This window comes from Mizuhopecten yessoensis, unplaced genomic scaffold, assembly GCF_002113885.1.
Source record: "Mizuhopecten yessoensis strain PY_sf001 unplaced genomic scaffold, ASM211388v2 scaffold716295, whole genome shotgun sequence".
Classification (NCBI taxonomy): Eukaryota; Metazoa; Mollusca; class Bivalvia; order Pectinida; family Pectinidae; genus Mizuhopecten; species Mizuhopecten yessoensis.
In genome coordinates this window covers 539,225-566,969 of record NW_018480045.1, presented here as the reverse complement: position 1 = coordinate 566,969, position 27,745 = coordinate 539,225, and the positions used below count along the sequence as shown (strand labels likewise).

General features: G+C 38.6%; 3 protein-coding genes across 5 annotated transcripts in view; 2 read left to right on the top strand and 1 right to left on the bottom strand.

The window, feature by feature from the left end:
* The first annotated feature begins 155 nt into the window (after positions 1 to 155).
* LOC110442754 (neutral cholesterol ester hydrolase 1-like) lies at positions 156 to 5,598 on the top strand. The gene is made up of 5 exons (XM_021486506.1): positions 156 to 582; positions 1,067 to 1,195; positions 1,922 to 2,045; positions 2,792 to 2,855; positions 3,652 to 5,598. The coding sequence occupies exons 1-5, from the start codon at positions 445 to 447 to the stop codon at positions 4,448 to 4,450; spliced, it is 1,254 nt and encodes a 417-aa protein (XP_021342181.1). The 5' UTR covers positions 156 to 444; the 3' UTR covers positions 4,451 to 5,598.
* Positions 5,599 to 12,000: 6,402 nt separating this feature from the next.
* Positions 12,001 to 20,627, top strand: LOC110442755 (neutral cholesterol ester hydrolase 1-like). The gene is made up of 5 exons (XM_021486507.1): positions 12,001 to 12,351; positions 17,766 to 17,894; positions 18,373 to 18,496; positions 18,691 to 18,754; positions 19,366 to 20,627. Exons 1-5 carry the CDS (start codon positions 12,214 to 12,216, stop codon positions 20,153 to 20,155), a joined length of 1,245 nt encoding a protein of 414 aa, XP_021342182.1. The 5' UTR covers positions 12,001 to 12,213; the 3' UTR covers positions 20,156 to 20,627.
* A 118-nt stretch (positions 20,628 to 20,745) lies between these two features.
* The window catches only part of LOC110442735 (hillarin-like), a 78,579-nt gene continuing 71,579 nt past the window's right edge, over positions 20,746 to 27,745 (bottom strand). For all 3 annotated transcript variants that reach the window (XM_021486480.1, XM_021486482.1, XM_021486483.1), the window contains 4 exons: positions 27,383 to 27,529; positions 25,789 to 25,871; positions 25,045 to 25,188; positions 20,746 to 22,751 (listed from right to left, as the gene is read on the bottom strand). In XM_021486480.1, the coding sequence (XP_021342155.1) occupies positions 21,395 to 22,751; positions 25,045 to 25,188; positions 25,789 to 25,871; positions 27,383 to 27,529 (1,731 nt within the window). In that variant the 3' untranslated portion in view covers positions 20,746 to 21,394. The remainder of the gene's footprint in view (positions 22,752 to 25,044; positions 25,189 to 25,788; positions 25,872 to 27,382; positions 27,530 to 27,745) is intronic.

Below are 27,745 nucleotides of genomic sequence, written 5' to 3'. Positions count from 1 at the left end.
GAGGGGAACACACTCAGCTTCTTATAGGGAGATAAATAAGCGTCAATAGCGGCAGACATTTGAGTAGGTGACCGAAGTGCAAATACACAGATCAAGGGGCCACGCACGGGTATGTGATATACAACTTCCTACTATCTCTGTGGTTAAGATTAGTGTTTAGTATAAGCTAGCCCAGAGGAGGTCCTTCCAGCACGAGCATTGTAACGCGAATTTCCGTTTTGACGTTTAGAGTCCACTGTCAATAACACTGCACACTAATAATACGTGTTAATGCTACGTGAAGATACAGTGCATGGACCCCCGATGGGATGGAATTTGAACCTTAAGTGTATGTAAACATAATAGGACAGATACACCATCGTATTTAAACCTGTTTTGTACGGATATGGAAACGAGGCGGTATATTAATATGAAATTAATGTAACCGTGATATATGTTTTCACCATGATCCGCATGACCATATTTATTGTGCTGCTGGCCATGCTTATTTATAGTAACATGGACGGCAATATTCCCGAACCAATACCGGAACAATTTAAGGTCAAGGTCATGGATTTATGTATCAAGACATACAGACACACGGTAAGTCAACATTATAATCCTTCTAAAACTATTGCATGTATATTTGAAGCCCTAGTATGTTAAAATCATCAGAAATATTGTTGTCAAACATTGCGTTAGATCTTTCATTTTTTAATGTATTAATAAGAAAAGGACAGATGTCCTGCAGTGATGTGTATGTATCTCAGCACATTGTTGTACATATCATACTGTTTGGGCACTTTTCTACTATAAATATAGTATGTCCTATTTGCACTGTATATAGTTTACACGGTATTGCATATTGATGAGCTGAAAAGCTCAAAATAATATATAACTTGAACTTGAACATGATAATCCTACTAGACACGATCATCTTCTCTCATCGTAAGAAATCATAACATAATGATGCGGTAGTTTCTGTGGGATTTTTCGTCTTGAGGCACATGGTGACCTTGAAATACGTTTTATATCTAAAGACAAACGGTCTGCATTATTACCCTATTTTTATTTTTTTAATTTGTAGTTGAACGTTTTAGTAAGTCTAGGACTGACAACGCCATTTTCTGAATTTGAGAGGAAACTCAGTGATCGTTTCATTCTATTGATGACGACGGGATTCCCGTGGGTTCGAGGCTACGACTCTCAATTACAGGTGAGTTATAGGGCGTTCTTGGTGCTAGTTCTGATGCTAATTTATTGATTTGTACATGCGTCGACAGTGGCAAGTCCAGTGTTTTGGCGGCTTCAGTGCCTTTACATTTTCAGAACCATCTTTCAAAATTTGATTTGCCAAATTTCCACCACGCTAACAATAAGTAGTTCAAAGCCATGTTTGTTTGATCGAACAGACCGGTTCGTCAATAATTTCTACAAGACCTTCAAATGTCAATGTAGGCCTTGAACGTTTTTATAAGGCATGGTTTACCAGACGTCAATACCAGACCACTAGGTATGTCCCTATTTTATTTATAAAGTTTCATGAAGTCCTAATTTAAATCGTGAACTTTCGATAGTCGTCCTAGGATCTAAGCTAGAGACTGACAGAACGTATAACATTAATGTTAACATTAGCAAATACACGTAGGGAAGTTTAGTTAGCAGGTCATGACTGGAGAGAGTAACAGTAGTTGACCATTTCTGTTGAATGCATGTAATGTATGGGGAAATGTTTTTTGAAAATGTCTGGTCTTGTACCTTCATGGACATCAAGTACAAGTAAATAGGAAATGAATTACATCCTAAATAGATGTCCACGCATTCCTCAACTGACCTTTCTCCAGCCAGTTAAATTTTCCCCTGAACCTAGTGTTAGGATAACCGGAATGAAAATGGTTTGAATAAAAGTGGATTTCAATGACACCCTGTGTGTTTTTCACAGATTACAGACACAACCATGAAGGGTGTCCATGTGCGCATGTACCAGCCTGTGTCGTCATTACAACATAAACAAAGGCCTGTACTCGTCTACTTCCACGGCGGCTGGTGGAGCTTGCTTTCGATTGGTAGGTGTATGTTTTTTGAAAAACTGTAAAACCAAAAAGAAATGAATTTGAAATTTAAATGATCATCATAATTTGTATGACGTAAAAACTTCATACTGTCAACATTTAAACACTGAAATGTGTTTGGAATAGCAACATAAAAGGGTTTGGAAGGAGATTTATGAAAGAATCATAAAAGAACAAAGGAAAAATGAGGCATGAAATATGTGTTCAGCAAATAAGGTTGCAAATAAAAAGGAGCATCATATCCAGGTTTTATTGTATAAAGTTAAAAGGGGGATATCGTGTTAAGGTTTTCCTGTAAACAGATAAACGGGGACATCAAGTTTTTATTGTATAATGATAAACGAGGGTCGTGTTTGTCAAGGCTTTACAGTAAAGTGATTATACTGTAAAGTGAAAAAACGTGGAGCGTTATGTCAAGTTGGTGATTAGCTAGGGAAATTATATCGAGGCGTTACTGAAGTGGAAAAAAAACGAGGAGCGTTATGTCAAGTTGGTGATAAGCTAGGGGAAAAGCTAGGGAAATTATATCGAGGCGTTACTGTAGTGGGGAAAAAACGAGGGACATTATAACAAGGTTTTACTGTCTATAATTTCCGATAAACTGTAGATTGTTTACGTCGGTAAACCATATTGGCGATGACGCTTTCAATGTTTTAATTCTGTATAACTCTGTCTAGTTTTGTTGATTTGTTTGTGTCTTGTTGTGATACAATATAAGTATTATTTATAATAAATAACAGACTCGTACGACCCGCTGATGAGAAGGATCGCCAAGGATAGTGGAGTTGTCATCATCTCTGTCAAGTTAGTATAAGTATGACGTCAGACCCTCACACAGTTCCTATTAGGACTGTGCATTCACCTCTGTAAACGACCCAGATTTGACAAATTCTTGTATCAAAAACTGACACAAAAATTACCCGGTATGTGATGTGATACAATTAAAATAATCATGATGCTGAAGCATAATAATAAGAAGTGTGAAGAAAGGAAGCACACCTATTTGAAATTCTTGTTTGAAGATGCTTAAAGCCAAACAAAGGAGTCTGTGCCATAAGTCCATCACTATCATCTCAGACTCATCAGCATTACAGTCGGTAATTACTTTTGCTAGTTGCTTTCGGCATGACAATTGCTTACTGAGTCAGATAACAGTCATAGTCACATATATGTATTGACTGTGGACTTTACTTCGTATAAATGGCCTCTAATATGAAAAACAAACTGTTTTGCAAGAAATGACTGGCTTTCAATTGTATTCTTTAACTATATATCACGATTTCAGATGGGTCAAAAAGTAACACTTGGTCCAGACTATGAGATAATCAATCGAGTGTAGTTTGAGTTCAGTGTTTAAATGCCAAAGGTTGAGGACCGAGTTACGACAGACGAATACTTCGGTTTATGGGATGCTGCTGCTTCATTATAATTTCATGAACAAGACAATTCACATCCACGAGCAAAAAACTTACTATATTTTTAATACGATTAATGATAGCTTAATCTTTAACATGTAATTAGTATTGAACGTTTATAATTAGCTTGCTGCATGGATCGACGTTGTTTAAATGCGTGCAAGTATATTGTTTATTTTTATCAGTTACAGGTTAAGTCCACAACATCCGTTTCCGGTTCCTCTTCACGACTGTTTGGATGTTGTGGAATACGTCATCGAAAACAGTGCGACTCTGAATATTCATCCACAGAAAATTGCCATTGGTGGCGATAGTGCCGGGGGTAATATGGCCGCAGCGATATCACTCCGTTTAAAAAAGAAGCTCGCCCTACAGTTGCTCATTGTTCCGGTGTTACAGTTGGCGAATTGGAACACGTCTTCGTTTATTGAAAACGCCAATTATCTCTCTCAAAGCGCCAACAATAAAAACTATATACTTCTCGTGTTAAATTACTTAAATATCGATCATAAATATGAACATGACTTTTTAAATAATAATCATACGTCTCAGGCCTTTAAGCAATTTTATTTTACAGAGATTCTTGATCAAAATTTATGGCTGCCGAAGCGATATATCAGAAGCGAACTGTTAAGAGAAAATATCGACTTACAAACAGAATTTGGAAACGAAGAACTCTTTTCTCTGATCGAGAGTCGTATCACTGACCCAATGATGTCACCATTACTTGCGGATGACGACATGTTAGAAGATTTACCAATGACATATATCGTCACATCCGGTTTTGATATAGTGCGGGATGACGGGATCATGTTTTCGGAGAGGCTTAAGCAGGTTGGACAAAAAGTTATTCTCAAGCATTACGAAGAAGCGTTCCATACGTCTTTAATATTCCCACATGGACCTTTAAAACTCGAAGTAGGTGTTAGAATCGTTCAGGATATTGTCAAAGTTCTACGAAACACTTTACGTTCATCTTTATAGGTGATATTCTCAAAATCACACCATTATCAGGTCATAGAAATAAATCTTTTGACCATATACAGTATTGTATAAACCTTCCCAACTAGTGATGGTTGGTTATCATGTTGATCTTATTCTGATTAGTTCAACAATATTTATTAAAGATAATAAGTTTATCGATTAACCAGCGACATTCAGATGAACGTGATGATCACGAGTTCAAGAACCCGTTGAAAGCTCGTCAAACTTTCAGGAAAGTCATGCTTGACCAATGATTTAGGTTTTTGACCCGGGAAAAGTATGATTAAAATACGTTTAAAATCAAGGTTGGAGTTAGCTGTGGATACTGCGACTGATTGGCAGGTGTTTGCAATATACTCTGTCTATTACAATATACGCAGGTCAGTGTAAAAAGGTATCTACACCTAAAGGAACATATATTTTACGTGCCATTACATTGACATATGGAAACGCTACCAACCTGTTCCTCACGTATGTCATAAAGGAAATCATTGTTGTCACTGAGGCGGTGTTAATTACACAGCTTGGGAGTTGTGCAATATGTACACGTAATTATATCAACTATTTGTAATACTCAGAATAAAAATTTCTTTTGAAAGACAAAGGGGTTCAGATGAGATCTTATGTGCATAGCATAATAATATCTTCTTGTCATTGTTATTTACGTTGCTGACTTGGCCGTAAAATTAATTTTATTCTATCAACGAACAAGTTCTTCCAGGTTTCATGTAACACGTTGAATTAGGACAACTGCTTAATGCAAAATGTTATAGGTAGCTATAGATAACTAGGTCATGCTTAGCAAAGGTCACGTGCATATTGTGAAGGTTAAGTTATAAGATATACGTGCTTTACCCTGGTAATGTGGAATCATATTGCAGGTATTGGTTTCATATTTCCCCGAGTCATCCAGGTTTCGATTTGCACATTAAACAGGCTTGCTTAATCGAGAATGGAAATGTCATAATTTGTATAACTTGTTTAAATCAAAATTAATTTGATTTTTTTCGCGTGAAGTGAATGCAATGACGCATGTATTTATTGTAAGTGTGAACATGGATGTATGAAGAGAGGAAATCTTGAAAATAAGGAATGTACCTATCACGATAATAAATGTTTACTTGTATGTGTGGATTAAAAGAATCTTCCCAATGATACATTTTCTCCTGTTACATCTGTAACGGTTTACAAATATACTTATAAGTGTAGCTCTGTCCTGCTAATAATGACAGCCCCGTAAGGAATTGTTACATCTGTAACGGTTTACATATGACCAAACAAATATAGTTATGAGTGTAGCTCTGTCCTGCTAATAATGACAGCCCCGTAAGAAATTATAACATCTGTAACGGTTTACATATGACCAAACAAATATACTTGTAAGTGTAGCTCTGTCCTGCTAATAATGACAGCCCCGTAAGAAATTGATATTGGATTTATTTTTCATAATATCGAAATGTCCTGAGTGTCAATAGTCATAACCAGAGGACCGTGGCTATTTATACTCGGATGGCAATAACATCGGTTTTAAATACAACCGAACATTTAATATTATGTAGTTCATTGTATTTTGGCATATGGGTGACAGTATGATTACCAATAAGTAGCACGTGTGTCTTGACTGTAAAACTCTTTGCGATCTCACACCTTTCTTTTGAATGTTGCGACCCTGATCAGTATTGAGACGTTCAGAAAATGTGGTATAAAGTCTGCAAAGTGCACATGCAGTGGCATTTACGTGTAGCAGCTGTTCGTGCTGTCTGATTTGGAAAACTTAGCACTCATTAGCAGAAAATATTCTTACAAGCACATTTAGATTGTTTAAAGTTAGCAAAGTCGATACAGATTAAATACATAAATCCAGTGGAATGATACAAGTTAAGCTTGTGGTCACACTGGCGTTTTGCAGCCTTTAAGCGTCTACATGTCTACATCCTTCTCTAGACCTGGCCATATTACCTCTGTATAGGGGCCGCGGTGGCCAGGTGGTTAAGGCGTCTGACATTCTGCTACCACTAGCCCTCCACCACTGGGCCGCGGTGGCCAAGTGGTTAAGGCGTCTGACATTCTGCTACCACTAGCCCTCCACCACTGGGCCGCGGTGGCCAAGTGGTTAAGGCGTCTGACATTCTGCTACCACTAGCCCTCCACCACTGGGCCGCGGTGGCCAAGTGGTTAAGGCGTCTGACATTCTGCTACCACTAGCCCTCCACCACTGGGCCGCGGTGGCCAAGTGGTTAAGGCGTCTGACATTCTGCTACCACTAGCCCTCCACCACTGGGCCGCGGTGGCCAAGTGGTTAAGGCGTCTGACATTCTGCTACCACTAGCCCTCCACCACTGGGCCGCGGTGGCCAAGTGGTTAAGGCGTCTGACATTCTGCTACCACTAGCCCTCCACCACTGGGCCGCGGTGGCCAAGTGGTTAAGGCGTCTGACATTCTGCTACCACTAGCCCTCCACCACTGGGCCGCGGTGGCCAAGTGGTTAAGGCGTCTGACATTCTGCTACCACTAGCCCTCCACCACTGGGCCGCGGTGGCCAAGTGGTTAAGGCGTCTGACATTCTGCTACCACTAGCCCTCCACCACTGGGCCGCGGTGGCCAAGTGGTTAAGGCGTCTGACATTCTGCTACCACTAGCCCTCCACCACTGGGCCGCGGTGGCCAAGTGGTTAAGGCGTCTGACATTCTGCTACCACTAGCCCTCCACCACTGGGCCGCGGTGGCCAAGTGGTTAAGGCGTCTGACATTCTGCTACCACTAGCCCTCCACCACTGGGCCGCGGTGGCCAAGTGGTTAAGGCGTCTGACATTCTGCTACCACTAGCCCTCCACCACTGGGCCGCGGTGGCCAAGTGGTTAAGGCGTCTGACATTCTGCTACCACTAGCCCTCCACCACTGGGCCGCGGTGGCCAAGTGGTTAAGGCGTCTGACATTCTGCTACCACTAGCCCTCCACCACTGGGCCGCGGTGGCCAAGTGGTTAAGGCGTCTGACATTCTGCTACCACTAGCCCTCCACCACTGGGTCGCGGTGGCCAAGTGGTTAAGGCGTCTGACATTCTGCTACCACTAGCCCTCCACCACTGGGTCGCGGTGGCCAAGTGGTTAAGGCGTCTGACATTCTGCTACCACTAGCCCTCCACCACTGGGTCGCGGTGGCCAAGTGGTTAAGGCGTCTGACATTCTGCTACCACTAGCCCTCCACCACTGGGTCGCGGTGGCCAAGTGGTTAAGGCGTCTGACATTCTGCTACCACTAGCCCTCCACCACTGGGTCGCGGTGGCCAAGTGGTTAAGGCGTCTGACATTCTGCTACCACTAGCCCTCCACCACTGGGTCGCGGTGGCCAAGTGGTTAAGGCGTCTGACATTCTGCTACCACTAGCCCTCCACCACTGGGTCGCGGTGGCCAAGTGGTTAAGGCGTCTGACATTCTGCTACCACTAGCCCTCCACCACTGGGTCGCGGTGGCCAAGTGGTTAAGGCGTCTGACATTCTGCTACCACTAGCCCTCCACCACTGGGTCGCGGTGGCCAAGTGGTTAAGGCGTCTGACATTCTGCTACCACTAGCCCTCCACCACTGGGTCGCGGTGGCCAAGTGGTTAAGGCGTCTGACATTCTGCTACCACTAACTCTCCATCACTGGGTCGCGGTGGCCAAGTGGTTAAGGCGTCTGATATTCTGCTACCACTAACTCTCCATCACTGGGCCGCGGTGGCCAAGTGGTAAAGGCGTCTGACATTCTGCTACCACTTACTCTCCATCACTGGGTTGCGGTGGCCAAGTGGTCAAGGCGTCTGACATTCTGCTACCACTAACTCTCCATCACTGGGCCGCGGTGGCCAAGTGGTAACGGCGTCTGACATTCTGCTACCACTAACTCTGCATCACTGGGTCGCGGTGGCCAAGTGGTGAAGGCGTCTGACATTCTGCTACCACTACCTCTCCAGCACTGGGTCGCGGTAGCCAAGTGGTTAGGGCGTCTGACATTCTGCTACCACTTACTCTCCATCACTGGGTTGCGGTGACCAAGTGGTCAAGGCGTCTGACATTCTGCCACCACTAACTCTCCATCACTGGGTCGCGGTAGCCAAGTGGTTAGGGCGTCTGACATTCTGCTACCACTAACCCTCCACCACTGGGTCGCGGTGGCCAAGTGGTGAAGGCGTCTGACATTCTGCTACCACTTACTCTCCATCAAGTGGTTAAGGCGTCTGACATTCTGCTACCACTAACTCTCCAGCACTGGGTCGCGGTAGCCAAGTGGTTAAGGCGTCTGACATTCTGCTACCACTAGCTCTCCATCACTGGGTCGCCTAGGCCAAGTGGTTAAGGCGTCTGACATTCTGCTACCACTAACTCTCCATCACTGGGCCGCGGTAGCCAAGGGGTTAAGGCGTCTGACATTCTGCTACCACTAGCTCTCCATCACTGGGTCGCCTAGACCAAGTGGTTAAGGCGTCTGACATTCTGCTACCACTAGCCCTCCTACACTGGATCGCTGGTTCGCGGCCTACGTGGAAAAGTCGCCAGGTACTGTCCGTAGGTCGGTGGTTTTTCTTCGGGAACTCCGGCTTTCCTCCACCACCAACCAAAAACCTCTGTATAGCTACACCTGTATAGCCAAACACTTTTTTCCTTGCCTTGATGATAATAACCCCCGTTCAGGGCTAGGACATGAGGTTGCCTTGGTAATCGTTTCACTTCATGACCCTCCAACGACGATGCAGAGAAGTGTACACACTTTACTCATTATAAACTGGAAATTAACAATTATTCTTCTATTTTACAAAATTCATAAAATCAATGGAGTTTATGCACCTCCCTTTCTATTTAAGTAATAATGTCGACCCATTTTGATTTCCACCATTTCGGCTCCATCACTCTTTTTCAAGTCCTCATCCATAACTAAACATATGCAGACTCTTTAATCGCAGGATTAAATATATAGACAAATACATCGATTATGGGTGCATAAAGCATAACCATTTGAATGCTAATTGTGACGTTTCTCTGATCGCTAGTACGGTATTTACCCCGTGTCCTCAAATTTCGTCTGATGAAGGCGAAAGAGTACATGTCATACTAGTCATCGAACCGTATTTCACTGGTTGTTCTAGGTGAACCTGAATACAATAGGGGGACTTTCGGTGTCTCTCCCTGCAAACATATCATCTTAGGTATTTGATCGTTACAATATCTTAATCCCCCTTTAGCTGTTCTACTCAGCACAATCGATTTGCAGAATGGACATCCTCAGTTGGCATCTTTGGAGTACATTTATTCCAACCGACCACATTGTCAATCAGTGGTAGCTCAAAACTGTCGGACTTAATACTGACTTAAAAATCATGCGTGTGAGAGCATCAGTATTAGAACAGATTTTAGAAGCTTGTTATGTCATACCGTATTAAACTTTTGTTTAAAGAAGCTTCATAAAAAATTGAACCTATTTTTGCTGGGTTTGCGACCTGTCCTTTCATATTGAAGCAAACTACATCTGACCTGGAATTCAATTCCTTGATATATTTATCTAATATTGCAATCCTGTTTATCTCGATAATAGCGTGTTATGCAAATGACTACGGGTGTTTAAGAGTACCAAGGAATTTTTGAATTTCCATTTAAGCAAACTTAGCATACGACAAAAATGATCATTAATGCATTTAAAGTAGGCAAAAACCCATTTCTCCTGTATTATGACTTGTAAACTGATAGCGTGTCTCTCTATGTTGTAATACCTCGTACTAAGCCTAGTCTATACACTCGTAAACTATATATTGTTTCTATTGTCGAGCAAGCCATCTTTGTGACCCCACTTGGTCGTACCGGAAATCAAAATCCTACTTTCTATGAAACCAATAGTTTCTCCCTTGAATAGCGGCACGGTTTTTAAAATAAACACTTTACGCATTATTTATTTGAAATCTGCTCGTAATGTCCTGTTTTTTTGAAATTCCTCTATTGAAGATTTTAACGCATCTCCCGTTCTGGATCAACAGTAGTTTCGACCCATTCAGATTGCCCACGTTTTGGTCCCTAGCATCACCGATGAGTCCAAGAAGGACGAAACAGTTGAATGATGCAGTGTTATTCTTTTTATTGTGTATAATTTTGTATATCTATTACCAAATGTTTAACGGTGCAAATACGTGGGTGTCTTTTACTTTTATCTTTCATTGGTCGGTTTTGCAGATATGCTTTCCTTTTAGACTTTTACGTTGAGTACCATTTGTGATCCTACTTGGCTGTTAATTATTATGTTCTGAAACGCTATTGTAGGTTTACGTATCTGCAGAAACACTGACATGTAGATAATATTATCGTTACGTCGTTATCAACAGCAATTGATCAGGGAAGGGTGATGTGGGTACGTAGGTACAGTGAACTATGTCGCATTCTCTAAGCACTCCCATGTAAGTGTTCTTACAAACTGTCACTTAATACAAGGCGTATACACTGTTACATCAGTTCTATCTAAGGTAAACAGGCAGATGTAGCACCTGCCTATGTTTACATATTTACCTATTCTTGTCACGTGCATACAGGTAATCGTTGTCAATTCGTACTCAATAGAATTTTGAATGATTAGCTTGTTAACTGATAGGCGTAGCCCAGCAGCTTTTGTTATCGTGCCAGGGGAAAGGGTTGGTGTACAAGATAACCGGGAAATCAGGGGGCGGATTGGATTCATCTTTTGTAAATCTTCTCGCGTGTGGTTTAGAAGGAATCCTATTGCTTTTTAGGTTTGTTTTTTAAATACGTCCTCATAAACATGTTTGTACATTATAAACATGCTGATACAGTAGGTGTTTTACATGACATACTGGTTAAATAAAGTATCCAATAAACATATTCGTATATTTCGGATGTTCTTCTTGCCCCGCCGTGTTTCTTTCAAATAACATAAATACTTTAAAATGTAAAGGTATCCAAGCTTTGCTAGATTTGGAAGCGATGTTGTGGTAACCACGGTATGACCATCTGATTAAAATATGTTAATTTGTTTAATGGTGTGAATTAAAATAAAAAGGACATACAATTTACTAAACTTTTGATATTATTAAAAGTATTTGTTCTACATTGTTAGTTATTAAAATATTAATCATGTTTTAATCATCTTTATGTGACTGCTTTCACGTGATATCATTGTATAGTTGCTGTATGGAAGAAGACGTTATATAATTTGCTATAACTTGGGCCAAATTCATTTTGATTTTATCAAATACAACAAATATCTGTTTTGCTAACCTAAACTAAACAGGATAAGTAGGCATCGAGAAGAATTGTTAATGTAATAGACAATAATAAAATTCGTATCTCTTTATTCGAAATCTGACCTATGATCGTGTCTACATGTAGTGTCCATACCAGAAAATGTCCGGTCCTGGACAAAGATAACGGCTACTACGACCAACAGCTGATATACTAGAGGATTTGCCGTGGGCAGTGCATTGGTCAAAAGGTCAGAGAGGTCAGGTATACTAGTGGTGTTTCTTACGCTCCCAGTGTTTGTTTTCTGGACACCAATGTTATAAGTATCACCTTGGACATCTATCCATAACAACGATCGGAGAGTATTTTCTACATAGAGTTCTTTATTATATTTTTAAACAACATTGTATAACACAACACACACATGGACGTGCACGTGTAGCTGTCCACTATCGTATCTAATCTTGTGCACATGGACTACCTGTGAAATAATGTACCCGAGGATAGCTACCGGACTACAGAGATTGTAAACATTCCTTTTCCGTTGCGATGATTCGGTTGACATTGTTCGGAGCTTTGCTGGCATGGTTTCTTTACAGTTACTTGGATGGTAAAATCCCGGAACCGATTCCAGAACAATTCACGGTGAAGCTGATCGACGCCAGTATGAAGACATATGGACACACGGTAAACATGAAAACCATTGTTGCACCATGTAAATGTTAAGCATACTTTTCAATTTCCAAATGTTTTGCATTTTTTACTTAGGTTTACTTGAAAAACATGATTTGTAAAAAGAAAATCAAAAATGATAAGAACATAATTATACAGAAAAGAAATCATTTTGTCAAACATCTCTCTATCAGCCATAAAATATCCACAGACGTTGACATCGTCTGTATTATCATTTTGTCAACAAACTTTTTGTTTATATTTGAGCTAGGTTAGAATGTTTAAAAGAGAATTGCTATTCGAGGAAATAACTGTGGGCCATTTCTAGCCAAGCTAATGGTGCATCGGATAAGTGTGGGTTTCTAGTATAGGTCCGCTGTCATTTGAAAGCTAGTCCCGTGTTGTCATGGAGCTTGGTTTGTAAATAAGACAAAGGAGATAATATACAGGTCAGATGGTTTAATTTCATATTCAGATAGAGAATGAGATGATGACATTAATTTCGAGTACTCTCTCCTTCAGCTTCACATTGACGTGTACCTGAAGTATGACAATGGTCACATCACTAACAAACTGTGTGAAAAACGTGTCGAGTTAAATGTCTCGAAAGTTGAAATTTACCTTTCCTCAGAAGTAACATTTAACCTTTCCTCAGTAGTAACATTTAACCTTTCCTCATAAGTAACATTTAACCTTTCCACAGTAGTAACATTTAACCTTTCCTCAGTAGTGTCATTTTACCTTTCCTCAGTAGTGACATTTCTCCTTTCCTCAGTAGTGACGTTTTACCTTTCCTCAGTAGTTACATTTTACCTTTACTCAGTAGTGACGTTTTACCTTTCCCCAGTAGTGACGTTTTACCTTTCCTCAGTAGAGACGTTTTTCCTTTCCTCAGTAGTGACGTTTTACTTTTACTCAGTAGTAACATTTAACCTTTCCTCAGTTGTGACATTTTACCATTCCTCAGTAGTAACATTTTACCTTCCCTCAGAAGTAACATTTAACCTTTCCTCATAGGTAACATTTTTACCTTTCCTCAGTAGTAACATTTTACCTTTCCTCAGTAGTAACATTTTACCATTCTTCAGTAGTAACATTTTACCTCTACTCAGTAGTAACATTTTACCTTTTCTCAGTAGTAACATTTTACCTTTCCTCAGTTGTGACATTTTACCGTTCCTCAGTAGTAACATTTTACCTTCCCTCAGAAGTAACATTTAACCTTTCCTCATAGGTAACATTTTTACCTTTCCTCAGTAGTAACATTTTACCTTTCCTCAGAGGTGACATTTTACCTCTCCTCAGTTGTGACATTTTACCCTCCTCAGTAGTAACATTTTACCTTCCCTCAGAAGTAACATTTTTCCTTTCCTCATAGATAACATTTTTACCTTTTCTCAGTAGTAACGTTTCACCTTTTGTCAGTAGTAAAATTTTACCTTTCCTCAGAAGGAACATTTTACCATTCCTCAGAAGTAACGTTTCACCTTTCGTCAGTAGCAAAATTTTACCTTTCCTCAGAAAGATAATTTACCATTACTCAGTGGTAACATTTTATCATTCCTCAGTACGTAGTAACATTTTGGCTCTCCTCAGAAGTAACATTTTACCTTTCCTCAAAAGTGACATTTTACCTTTCCTCAGTAGTGACATTTTACCTTTCCTCAGAAGTGACATTTTACCTTTCCTCAGAAGTGACATTTTACCTTTCCTCAGAAGTGACATTTTACCTTTCCCCAGTAGTGACATTTTACCTTTCCTCAGTAGTAACATTTTACCATTCCTCAGTAGTAACATTTTACCTTTCCTCAGTAGTGACATTTTACCTTTCATCAGTAGTGACATTTTACCTTTCCTCAGTAGCGACATTTTACCTTTCCTCAGAAGTAACATATAACCTTTCCTCAGTAGTGACATTTTACCTTTCCTCAGTAGTGACATTTTACCTCTCCTCAGTAGTAACATTTTACCTTTCCTCAGTAGTAACATTTTACCTTTCCTCAGTAGAAACCTTTTACCTCTCTTCAGTAGTAACATTTTACCATGCCTCAGTAGTAACATTTTACCATTCTTCAGTAGTAACAATTTACCTCTACTCAGTAGTAACATTTTACCTTTCCTCAGTAGTAACATTTTACCTTTCCTCAGTTGTGACATTTTACCATTCCTCAGTAGTAACATTTTACCTTTCCTCAGAAGTAACATTTAACTTTTCCTCATAGGTAACATTTTTTCCTTTCCTCAGTAGTAACATTTTACCTTTCCTCAGTAGAAACCTTTTACCTCTCCTCAGTAGTAACATTTTACCTTTCCTCAGAAGTGACATTTTACCTCTCCTCAGTTGTGACATTTTACCCTCCTCAGTAGTAACATTTTACCTTCCCTCAGAAGTAACATTTTACCTTTCCTCATAGCTAACATTTTTACCTTTTCTCAGTAGTACCGTTTCACCTTTCGTCAGTAGTAAAATTTTACCTTTCCTCAGTAGAAACCTTTTACCTCTCCTCAGTCGTGACATTTTACCTTTCCTCAGTAGTAATATTTTACCTTTCCTCAATAGCGACATTTTACCTTTACTCAGTAGTAACATTTTACCTTTCCTCAGTAGTGACATTTTACTTTCCTCAGTAGTAACATTTTACCTTTCCTCATAGCTAACATTTTTACCTTTTCTCAGTAGTACCGTTTCACCTTTCGTCAGTAGTAAAATTTTACCTTTCCTCAGTAGAAACCTTTTGCCTCTCCTCAGTCGTGACATTTTACCTTTCCTCAGTAGTAACATTTTACCCTTCCTCAGTAGTGTCATTTTACCTTTCCTCAGTAGTAACATTTTCCTTTCCTCAGTAGTAACATTTTCCTTTCCTCAGTAGTAACATTTTACCCTTCCTCAGTAGTGTCATTTTACCTTTCCTCAGTAGTGTCATTTTACCTTTCCTCAGTAGTGTCATTTTACCTTTCCTCAGTAGTGTCATTTTACCTTTCCTCAGTAGTGACATTTTACTTTCCTCAGTAGTAACATTTTACCTCTCCTCAGTAGTAACATTTTACCTTTCCTCAGTAGTAACATTTTACCTTTCCTCAGTAGTGACATTTTACCTTTACTCAGTAGTTACATTTTAACTTTCCTCAGTGATAACATTTTACCTTTCCTCAGTAGTAACAATTTACCTTTCTCAATAGCGACATTTAACCTTTCCTCAGTAGTAACATTGATCCTTTCCTCAGTAGTGACGTTTTACCTTTCCCCAGTAGTAACATTTTACCATTACTCAGTAGTAACATTTTACCTTTCCTCAGTAGTGACATTTTACCTTTCCTCAGTAGCGACATTTTACCTTTCCTCAGAAGTAACATTTAACCTTTCCTCAGTAGTGACATTTTACCTTTCCTCAGTAGTAACATTTTACCCTCCTCATTAGCGACATTTTACCTTTCCCCAGTAGTGACATTTTACCTTTCCTCAGTAGTATCATTTTACCTTTTCTCAGTAGTAACATTTTATCTTTCCTCAGTCGTGACATTTTACCTTTCCTCAGTAGTATCATTTTACCTTTCCTCAATAGCGACATTTTACCTTTACTCAGTAGTAACATTTTACCTTTCCTCAGAGTAACATTTTACCTTTCCTCAGAGTAACATTTTACCTTTCCTCAGAGTAACATTTTACCTTTCCTCAGTTGTGACATTTTACCATTCCTCAGTAGTAACATTTTACCCTCCTCATTAGCGACATTTTACCTTTCCCCAGTAGTGACATTTTACCTTTCCTCAATAGTAACATGTTACCTTTCCTCAGTAGTAACATTTGACCTTTCCTCAGTAGTGACATTTTTCCTTTCCTCAATAGTAACATTTTACCTTTCCTCATTAGTAACATTTTACCTTTCCTCAAGTAACATTTTACCTTTCCTCATAGCTAACATTTTTACCTTTTCTCAGTAGTAACATTTTACCTTTCCTCAAGTAACATTTTACCTTTCCTCATTAGTAACATTTTACCTTTCCTCAGAAGTAACATTTAACCTTTCCTCAGTAGTGACATTTTTCCTTTCCTCAATAGTAACATTTTACCTTTCCTCAAGTAACATTTTACCTTTCCTCATTAGTAACATTTTACCTTTCCTCAGAAGAGACATTTTACCTTTCCTCAGTAGTGTCATTTTACCTTTACTCAGTAGTTACATTTTAACTTTTCTCAGTGAGAACATTTTACCTTTCCTCAGTAGTGTCATTTTACCTTTACTCAGTAGTTACATTTTAACTTTTCTCAGTGATAACATTTTACCTTTCCTCAGGAGTAACAATTTACCTTTTCTCAATAGCGACATCTAACCTTTCCTCAGTAGTAACATTGATCCTTTCCTCAGGAGTGTCGTTTTACCTTTCCCCAGTAGTAACATTTTCCCTTTACTCAGTAGTAACATTTTACCTTTTCTCAGTAGTAACATTTTACCTTTCCTCAAGTAACATTTTACCTTTCCTCATTAGTAACATTTTACCTTTCCTCAGAAGTGACATTTTACCTTTCCTCAGTAGTGACAATTTACCTTTCCTCAATAGTAACATTTTACCTTTCCTCAGTAGTAACATTTTACCTTTCCTCAGTAGTAACATTTTACCTTTCCTCAGTAGTGACATTTTACCTTTACTTAGTAGTGACATTTTAACTTTCCTCAGTAGTAACATTTTACCTTTCCTCAGTAGTGACATTTTACCTTTCCTAAATAGCGACATTTTACCTTTCCTCAGTAATGACATTTTACCTTTCCTCAGAAGTAACATTTAACCTTTTCTCATTAGTGACATTTTACCTTTCCTCATTAGTTACATTTTACCTTTCCTCAGTAGTAACATTTTACCTTTCCTCAATAGTGACATTTTAACCTCTGTTTATAAGGTTTACATGTCAATTAATTCGCTTCCCGAGATCCTGTTCTAATTTTCACTATTCTCTTGACGTATGGATAAATATTTTCGAACGATTAGCTATTAAGGGTTTTCTACTCAAAGAGGTTTAAAAAGAAATATTTGTGTCGTATTTATGATCTGGCATCAGGTTTCATTGTCAATGATAACTTGTGTACGATGGCTTTCATTCCATTCAAAAACGGCTGTGGTATGTTGTTCCCGTGTTTTGTTGATGTATTTATATAATCTGTTGTACTAGTGCTTTATATTGCTAAATACTTGCTTTGCATGTAGTTTTTATTTTTGTAAAATTACCCGATATTCTTACCTTACCTAACTGTGTCACAAATCTGACAAAGCATCTGCCGGAGTTAGAACAGCTTAACGTCAATATCAGGACATCGGTTTCGTCCATCAAACTATTTACAAAACATTAATATTTATCATTCGAAACAGTAAATTTTCTTTACTTCATCCAAACTGGAATATTATGCCAAGCGGTTTTTGTTTTGTTCGACCAGATGGGGGCCTTAATAAGTCTAGGTGTGACGACGCAATTTTCGGATTTGGATAGAGCTATGGGTGACCGCTTTATTTTACTTATGACCACTGGATTTCCGTGGAGCCTCGGCGCTGACCCACAATTACAGGTAAACTCTCAAAATCTAGCATTTCGCGGCTAGTTGTTATTCTCGATATATGTAAAAATCGACATGTTTTCTCTTTAATGTTCTGTAAATGTATCGCTAATTGCAGTAAGATCTCGTTATACTTCAACCGTTCGTCTAGAGAATGTTTAGTGTTATAAAGGGGTTTTGCAACAAATTGAGGAAAATGTATAAAGTTATTATTAAGAAAAAAAAGAAAAAGGAACATTGAAATATGTTGGCGATAAACGAGGTGGCAAATGAATCGAGGGGCATTATATTGAGGTTTTACTATATATTATAATCCGTTACATTGAGGTGTTACTATATATTATAATCCGGAGGTTATTTTCCTGGTGTTCAGTCGTTCAGTATTTCTGTGAAATGATTAATTCAATTTCATTCTCCAGAGAAAACAACAACTTTAAAGTAAAAGTTTGATCATTCTATAATGAGTTATACTAATAATAGTTTCCCCTAGATAACGAACACCACGATGAGCGGTGTCCACGTGAGGATTTATGAACCAGTGACGTCATTGCAAGTAGCAGAGAGACCAGTACTCGTCTACTTCCACGGAGGAGGATGGAGTATGCTATCTGTTGGTATGTTGGGGGATTATCCTTTCTAAGGATAGGAGATATTAGCGTTCGTGTGTCCGTTACGGCGGCCTAGAGTGTTTGTTTGTCCACGTGGCTTTATTACGCGATAACACTAACATAAAAATGTTTGGACATGGTATCTCAGATCAAAACGTTTGCTTTCAATTAAGTAATTTCTCTTGCCTTTTTCTTTTCAGATTCATATGATCCACTCATGAGAAAGATAGCCAGGGACAGTGGAATCGTCGTCATCTCTGTCAAGTAAGGAAATTAATAAGAGTCGGTCGTAAATATAATGTTATCCTTGTTAAACAGGAAGGGATCAGTATAAAATCTGCCTATTATTTTTCGTTAAAAAAAATTGATAAATTGATAATTCATGATGACTTTTCTGGTTCGTGTTTACAAGTGGTGTCTCTTAGTTAAGAGGCTCAGTAATGGATCAAAACACGCAATGTTACATAAAGACAATAATATTTAAGTGTTTCTGTGATCAGGTAAGTACAGCGATAACAGAAAGAACTATTCATACAATATAGTTTCCATGATTACAAGCCAACATTTCAATAAAATTATTGACTGTGATAATTTCTTTCGAAAATTGTTACACTAAAAAATCTGTAACATATTTTTCAAATGGAAAATTGGTCATGGTTTATTAGTAGTTCATGCTGTGATAAGTTATAATAACTTGTGCCCAATCCCTTGTTCAATTTTATTGGCAATAAATATGTTTAAAGTAGTTTCCACACAAATTTGTATGTATTACGATTTAAAGACGCGTGTGGTGGAGGACGAGGAGATAATCCTACAGTGGTAAGGGAGACAACACATTCATTAAATTTGAAATTGTTTCGCCTAATTTATTGCAGCTACAGACTTAGCCCACAATACCCATATCCGGTTCCGTTACAAGACTGTTCTGATGTTGTGGAATACGTCATAGAAAACTGTGCAACTTTGAGTATAAATCCGCGGAAAATAGCGATCGGTGGTGACAGCGCCGGGGGTAACATTGCGGTAGTGTTATCCTACAAGTTCAAATATAAGTTAGCATTACAAATTGTACTTGTTCCAGTTCTACAGATGGCAAATTGGAATACAACGTCGTTTATTGAAAATGCTCCATACCTAGCGAAAAGTATTAACAGCCCGGACTCAATATTTTTTGTTCTGAATTATTTAAACCTTGATTATAAATACGGTCAAGATTTCCTAAAGAATAATCACACGTCGTCTGCGTTTAAGAAATCACATTACATGAAATTAATTGATCAAAATAGGTGGGTACCAAAACAATATATTAGAGATAAAACTCTGATGGAGAACATCGAACTACAAACAGATTTTGGAAATGAAGAATTATTTTCAATAATAGAAAGCCGAATCACCAATCCCCTGATGTCACCGTTGCTTGCTGGTGACGACATGTTAACGGGATTACCTTTGACCTATGTTGCCACGAGTGGGTATGACTTTATACGAGATGACGGAATCATGTTCGCCGAAAGGCTTAAACATGCAGGACAGGAAGTGGTCCACCAACACTACCACGAAGCCTTCCACAATTCACTGTTCTTCGCACACGGACCTCTGAAGCTTGACGTCGGGGTCCGAATTGTACAAGATATCGTTAACATTCTCCGGAACACTTTACTGTAACACAGAAGTTCTTAGTCTAAGTGTTAAGTTCATTTTCCGGAGGAACACCTTACTTGTCCGGAGGAACACTTTACTGTACAACGCTGGTCCAAAGTGTACATGTTTTAGCTAATTTCCCATTACTTTTGTTAGTTTATCCTCCGGGACACATTAATGTGACAGAGTGACTTTAACTCTGCTTATGTAAATCTATCCCGCGGGACACCTCTGATTATTGTTACCCGGTGATTCTTAGTTCGTGTTGTTATGTTTATTCTCATGGACACATTTCTGTAACACAGTGGTTCTTGCTATGTGCGTTTCAGTTATTTTTTCTGGAAAATATTACGTATAACGGTATTTCTGAGCCTGTGTGTTTCAGCTAGTCCTGCGGGACGTGTTATTGTAAACTCGGTGATTGCTGCTCTGCGTTTTTAGGTAGCAATCTAATACACCTTCCTTGTGGCGGGATATATTCTGAATAAAATTTGTAGTTGACATGTTATTCCGTTTGATACGTTGTCCGTATATTTTTGTGACGCACCAGAATAATATTTGAAGTGCACTTTTCATTCACAACCAACAAAAAAAAGAGAAATAAATGAAACACATTTTTTTTCTCAAACAATAACATTTATTTTAATGTTCTAACACTTGTAACATCACTAAGTTTGTACGAAATGCTGCCAATCATTCACGTTAACGCAAAGTGTCTTCGTTCGATATAAATATATAAATATAAATAACGATAACAACAGGGTTTGTTAGGAGACGGTGGTCCTCACTTGATTGCTTCCGGTAGATTGCATTGATATGATTATATTATTTTGATGTTAAACATATACCGGGGGAGATAACCTCTCCAACTATGCATAAAACAAAGGGAGACAACCTCTTCAGCACTATAGAAAGATATATTTTTCACTAATATAACCTTTCAGTTTTGCTCAATACCAACAGCGGGAATCAGGTCTGCAGCCGATGTAAATGCCCAAACAAATACTTCAGGTCAACCCTTACCACGAGAACATAAAACCTGAAACACTAAAACACTTTAATCCTACAAAAGAGAACACTTATATACTTATGATTTTAAATGAGCCCCTATCACACGACTCAAGCTGCAATATCAGTAACTGTGAAAGGTATTTTTTATATATCCCCCGGTTTATCTCGTCGTCTTAATTTAACAACTAAAAGAGGCGTAAACCGTTAAATCAAAATAGATATTTACAAATTTCTTTGGCGTTTTCACAATGTCTATTTAATATTGAACTCTACAAGAGGGGAAAACCTTGCCCGTTCCTTTGTGAGTTTGGCGTAAAGTTTGGCTTTACACTGTCCTTTCCCCGTGTACACATTGCCTTCCCAGATGCTGTCGGCAATCTCCTTGAAGTGGAACCAAGCATCCCCGACTAGCATAGCGACGTCCATTGCCAGTGGCGCTCGCACTCGGAACGTCACTCTCTTGTCGGGGTCAATGTCTCCGACAACAGGTTCCAGCATGTTCCCAAGGAACCAGCGATGACACGCCCTGGGAAGAGGACGTTTGTCCTTGGCTGGATGCTTACAGTCTAGGAGGTAGCGAAATAAGCACTCAAGATGGCCGGTATTCTCCTCCGGCGATGTAACCGTCCCGCCGAAAATGTTGAAAACAAACTTGCCCATGATTGGACAACGGACTTGGTATGAAATCGATTTCTCGTCCCGATATCGGACAAATACGTATCGTTGGAAGTCCGTGATATCGCTTTGGAAGGGACCGTGGTATTGGAGGGTGTGGGTTAACTTCACATCCTTCTGTATCTGGAATTGAAATATGACGTCATCGTAACTGAAGACCACGAGAGGGTCTATGTGAGTTTGTGGTACGATTCCATACTGACTCATACTGGGAGTCGGGCCGAAAAATGGAACTTTCGGAAACGGACTTCGGATGTTTTCACGTTTCTCCCGACACTTCACTCTGAATGCGCATGCGCTTTGTAACGTTTCGGAATGCCAGTCTTCTTTTGCGTAAATTGTTAGAAAATATTTTCCAGTTTTTGGAGGAGCAACCGTGAAAATAGCTTTGTGACCGATGATTCTGAGCATAACACGTCCTTCTAGCTTATGAGGATCCATATCCGAATCTTTGGCGTCTAATGTGTATCCAAACCCAAGAAGGTTGGGGATCTTAAGTTGCAGTACTATAATACCATTGCTTGTGTATTGTGTCCCGTCATAATGATTGGCGAATTTCAGACCGTAGTTGAAGAAAGGAGATTTGACAATTGGCAAATTAATGAACTCCGTCAATGAAATTGGACATTCCAGAAGCTGCCACTTTGGATCATCCGGGAAATGTTGGTGAATATGGTCCTCGGGATCTGTGATAAAATAAAATTCGTCACATCTGTAATAGAACGTAGCTAGACCCGTAATGACGTCTTTCTCGTCCTTGTCGTGACCTTTGACATGCCTGGCTCCCCAGTTACAGTTAATGAAGCACCAGGATCCTTCAATAAATACAGCTGTCCAAGAGTTCCGGAACTTGTCATTGTCCATGCGCATGCCCGGCTTGTAACCGGCACCTTTCGATAAACCCTGGATGACCTCACAATGAAGCCCAGCATAACTGCAAAGAGAGAAGGATACGTCAAACTTGTGAGAAATACCAGGAAGTGAAATCAGTAAAATAAAATAAGTTGGAAATCGATCAAACGTCATATTTTGCCATGATACAATTACTGGTGACAAAACACTAGCAGCTTTATTTATATTTTCAAATTGTAATGTTTCAGTGCTATCTATAAATAGTAAAAGTATTTTTTTGTTTGATCTTTGTAAATGACTTTTTCGAATCATATAACTTTACTTCTGAATTTAAATCTTTTAAACAATAGACCCTGGAGATAATAAGACATGTTATACATGAGGATAACATGTATTGACAAGGTCAAATAAATGTCAATTCATAGTGGACTGAATTTCCTATATCAACTGACATAACTATACCAAGGAGAATAAGGGTTCGAAATAACTTCACTAATTCACGGAACTGTTAAAAGCCAATTCGGATACAGTTTGCATAACAAATGCTTAAAGATCAGATTTTTTTATACTATATAAAAATTCAATATATACATAAATTATTATTCCCATTGTAATGTATATAATCTCTGTTCAAGTCTTTGATAAATTCAGATTATTGATAAAGTGGCGTTATCTTCCCTTGCATCAGACATAATATAATATATTTACATTCTGTATGCTTAGACCCATTGACAAAAATTACATTCATAAATGCATAACCCAGGTGTTCATAGAATCTCAGCACGTGGGAACTGATAGTAACCTGATCACACTGCGTAGTAATACACTACAAAAACTACTCACTCGGAACGACCGACCTAGATGCTTAATTCTTACATCTTAAAATATTATTGAACTGTGCTTTGTGAAATATCCACGTATTCACGTGTCCTGTGCTACAAATAAACATTGAATATGGAACTACATTTTGTTGTGTTATTGTTGTTGACGGTTGCTAAGATCTCTCACGATAGTGTCACATTTCCCCGCGAAAAAACACTGTTCTCGCCACTGCGTTGCACCCGTGTATAAGCAGGAACAAACCCTGTTTATTTGTTTTATTCGTTGTTATATCGATCCACTGAAAGGATTCGTCAATGTAAATATAAGGAATGATATTTATTTTTTCAACATTTATGAGGTCATAACAACAATGGGTTTTTGGACATATTTTACATGAATCGCTAACGCGATTCATTCAATATGTCCATAAACCCATTGTTGTTATGACCTCATAAATGTTGAAAAAATAAAAATCATTCCTTAAATACATAAATAGAGTATATTTTCGTCAGAAAAGAAGATAACTCCATCTACCAATTAGATCGTAATACTTGAAATTTAATGGGGTTCATTCAATCACTTTTACCATCATTGTTGGACGTAGAAAGAGGATGCCTTAATCAATAAATTAACGTGCTATGTCGATCAGATTATAATAATAGTAATAACAATTCGAGGTTCTTATATACCGCTTTATCACAACCTAGTTCGTAGGTCGTCTCAAAGCGGTTCACAAATTATTATCCGTGTTTATAGGGCCTTTGCAACCAACCAATACCTTTCTTAACTCCCTGGGGAGCATACAGCCGGGGCTGCCATTTCGGCGCTAACAGCTAGCATTCAACTATTCTAGCACTGCCCAACCACGTACTCATTTACAGCTGAGTAGACTGGAACAAGCGGAGTAAAGTATCTTGCTCAAAGATACAACACAGCACCGTGCCGTGACTCGAACACTTCGGCCACGAGCCCGGCGTCCTACCACTAGACTACCGTGCCTACCAAGTAATGTTTTCATTACAGGTAATATATATTTATTACTGTCTGCAACGATTATTGATTTGTCAACTATAATTGATTAGAAGTATGATAATTTAAAGATAGCGTCGATAAGACTTCCCTGTCTAATGAGATATACATTTTTAATAGAAACCACTTGTAAACCGGACATGGGAAGATACCCAATAGTATTCTCTAGGAAAATAATGCTTTCCTTTATTACATTGTAACATCATCAATATTTCCTATCCTTAGAATTTAGTTTAAACATATGTTATTGCCCTAACTAACTACGGAATTTTCTAAAAGTTTATAAACCTTTTCCCCTGTAATAACACCGTACATATATATATACATACACGAGAAAAATGTATATCCATGTATATTGTAGTGCATGTGAAGATACTAGTTATATTGACGATACAGGGGTACACACAACCAGTTCGGTCTCGGTTGTTAAAAAATATGTTTTCATATACCGTTAAATGAATATTAGAAAACATGGTCGTTTCTGTTTTTACTCTGCATATTATTGATGAAAATATCATTTGTACCTGCACAGACGTTTAAAGAGGTCGTGGTAGCTCTCGGTGCCGTATTTGATCCCCCTAAGTAGGCCCATTGGAGATTCTGGGTTCACCGTCTCGTCAACCTCCAGCTTATTCAGATCTTTTACCGTAATCCAGCGGAATATAGCTCTGTAAACATTACATAAGAAATAATTGCTCTGAAGTAGTATACTTACACATCAGCAGAGACAACATGGGACACAGACGACCTGGACGTGGTTATATGGTTTTTAGCCAGAAATACTGCCATAGAGCAGGGATGTGTAGTAACATTATCAGACTTAAATTGATCAATCTTAGGATAAGTACACTTAGAACATTGGTACGATTCGGCTTCAACAAATTTAATCAGAAATTTTAATTAACATGTCATGAAACCCATTACAGGCTGGTCCTGATTCAGAGAAATGTGAAGTCTTGTTTTTATGTTATCTCGTGCCTGGTAATAAACACTTAAAGTAAAACTTCTGTAATTGACAGCATTATCCTCTAACATATAGTTATATACAAATCTACAACCATGATATCTGGAGTAAGGTATATTGTTAATATATGATTTACTGAAAACATCGGCGTAGCAATATAATCAAACGTGTTGCTAATATGCTGACTATTTAATGGTTAATGATAACACTATGCTGGCAAGATCTCATTTTACAAATCATTTGGAAGACTATGAACGCTGACAACAACACAGCTTGATGCCCGATACGGTGTTTTTTGTATTACCTTGATTTCTCCAGATCTGTTTGGCAGTTTTGGATGAGGTCTTTGACGAGGTCGGTAAAAGCAGAGTAGTCTTTCTGGGCCACCTGTAAACAAATCAACCGAAATAGATATCATAACAGAGAAATATGTCTGGTCCCCCTGTAAACAAATCAACCGAAACAGATATTATAACAGAGAAATGTGTCTGGTCCCGATGTAAACAAATCAACCGAAATAGATATCAGGAAATATTGACAATATTGATGTAATTTCCGGTAGAAACTTCACAATCTTTTATTGTCTTTAAATGCATCTTGATTGATTACTGTATTCAAATTTTTACTTTAAACAATTTTTCATTGCAATGATATGACAATGAAATTGGAAAGTATTGCATGAGAAACCGTTGCAGTAGACATAAACCCTTCATTTTTGGATTGTCGTTGTGCACATTCTTCATGGAATTTTCGTAAAACATGAATTGTTAGATTAAGGCATGCTCGAGAAATCATCGAATAGCGGCCCCACAAAATAAATGATTTCATAATATCAGTAAGACGCTTAACATTGAAAATATAATCTACATGTAATATCAAACACTGACTTTCTTAATGGAACCTTCCCATGTTTTGGTATTGTTCTTTATATAAGTTATTTATAGACATATGCTAGTGAGACTTCATGTTATAAAAATAGATGTCAACGGGCGGATATTACAATGTTCAGATATGTTTTTTTCTGTATTGTTTCAATGCTGTTGTAAATTGTGTTTTATGACATACCTCCGTCGTCGTGACGGAATTAAATATGAAACTCCAATAAAAACCAAATTGTCTGGTTATTATTGATCCTGTTCATGAGAGATGACCTCGACTGAGTGTCACTGTAGTTATATATCTGCCCACCTACGTTCACAGTGAGACCGTCTGACAAAAATACTCGAAAGACTCCGAGCGAAGCAGCAGGCCATCCTCGGGGAGATCCAAACAATATTCAATGCAAAAAAATATAAATGTTTTGTAATTGAAACAGATGTTAACAATTAACAAAAAGGGCAACCCCAATCAAATTAAATTCTGATCTAAACCAAGTGAAATTCTTCACTGCAAATTCAATAACATGTCACTAAAGCGTTTGACTGATGACGTATTTGAAGTCTTTGACCTGATGAATTTGTTCCAAATTTAATAAATGTCACAGTAGGTTGACGGAAGTTTCAACGACAAAATTGGAAATATGACGGCGTGAAATCCGTTCTTAGGTTTTTTTCATCTTCAAGTGGATGTTCTTTTTAATAAGGTGACGCTGTCGCAAATTGAGGCCAAATATCGCAAGATTTAAGTTAACTTAGACAGAACAATTCTTTACAAGTTTTATACAAATCATGAACACGTCTTCAACGTTAGTGAGGGACATAGGCAAATTCCGTTTGACGGTCATTTTTTATGATCGTCTGGTCATATTTGTAAAAGTTTGTGATGTAAGCTTTTAAACAAAACTGACACAATGAGGAATAAAATATATCTTTTAAATGTGAAAGGTGCCTTCCATTATCGTTAAAACATTTCATTTTAACGGAAGGTCGTCGTAATATCCATATTCAACATATATTTACCTCGAATACTTGGTTGTCAAGCGCTTCGAACTCCTCGGGACTTTTGAATAATTGCGATCTTCGGAACTCTGGTGGTGCAACAGGTGGCGGTCTTGAAAGGTCAATAGACGCCGTTTGTAGTGTGGTAGTATCAGCATCCGGTATGGACTGGACAGAGAAACAGTGACCAATCAGCAATGAAAAAACAATATTTTTGTCGATACGGGGTGGACATAGAAACAGTGACCAATCAGCAATGATAAAACAATATCTCTGTCGATACGGGGTGGACAGAGAAACAGTGACCAATCAGCAATGAAAAACAATATTTTTGTCGATACGGGGTGGACAGAGAAACAGTGACCAATCAGCAATGCGAAAAGA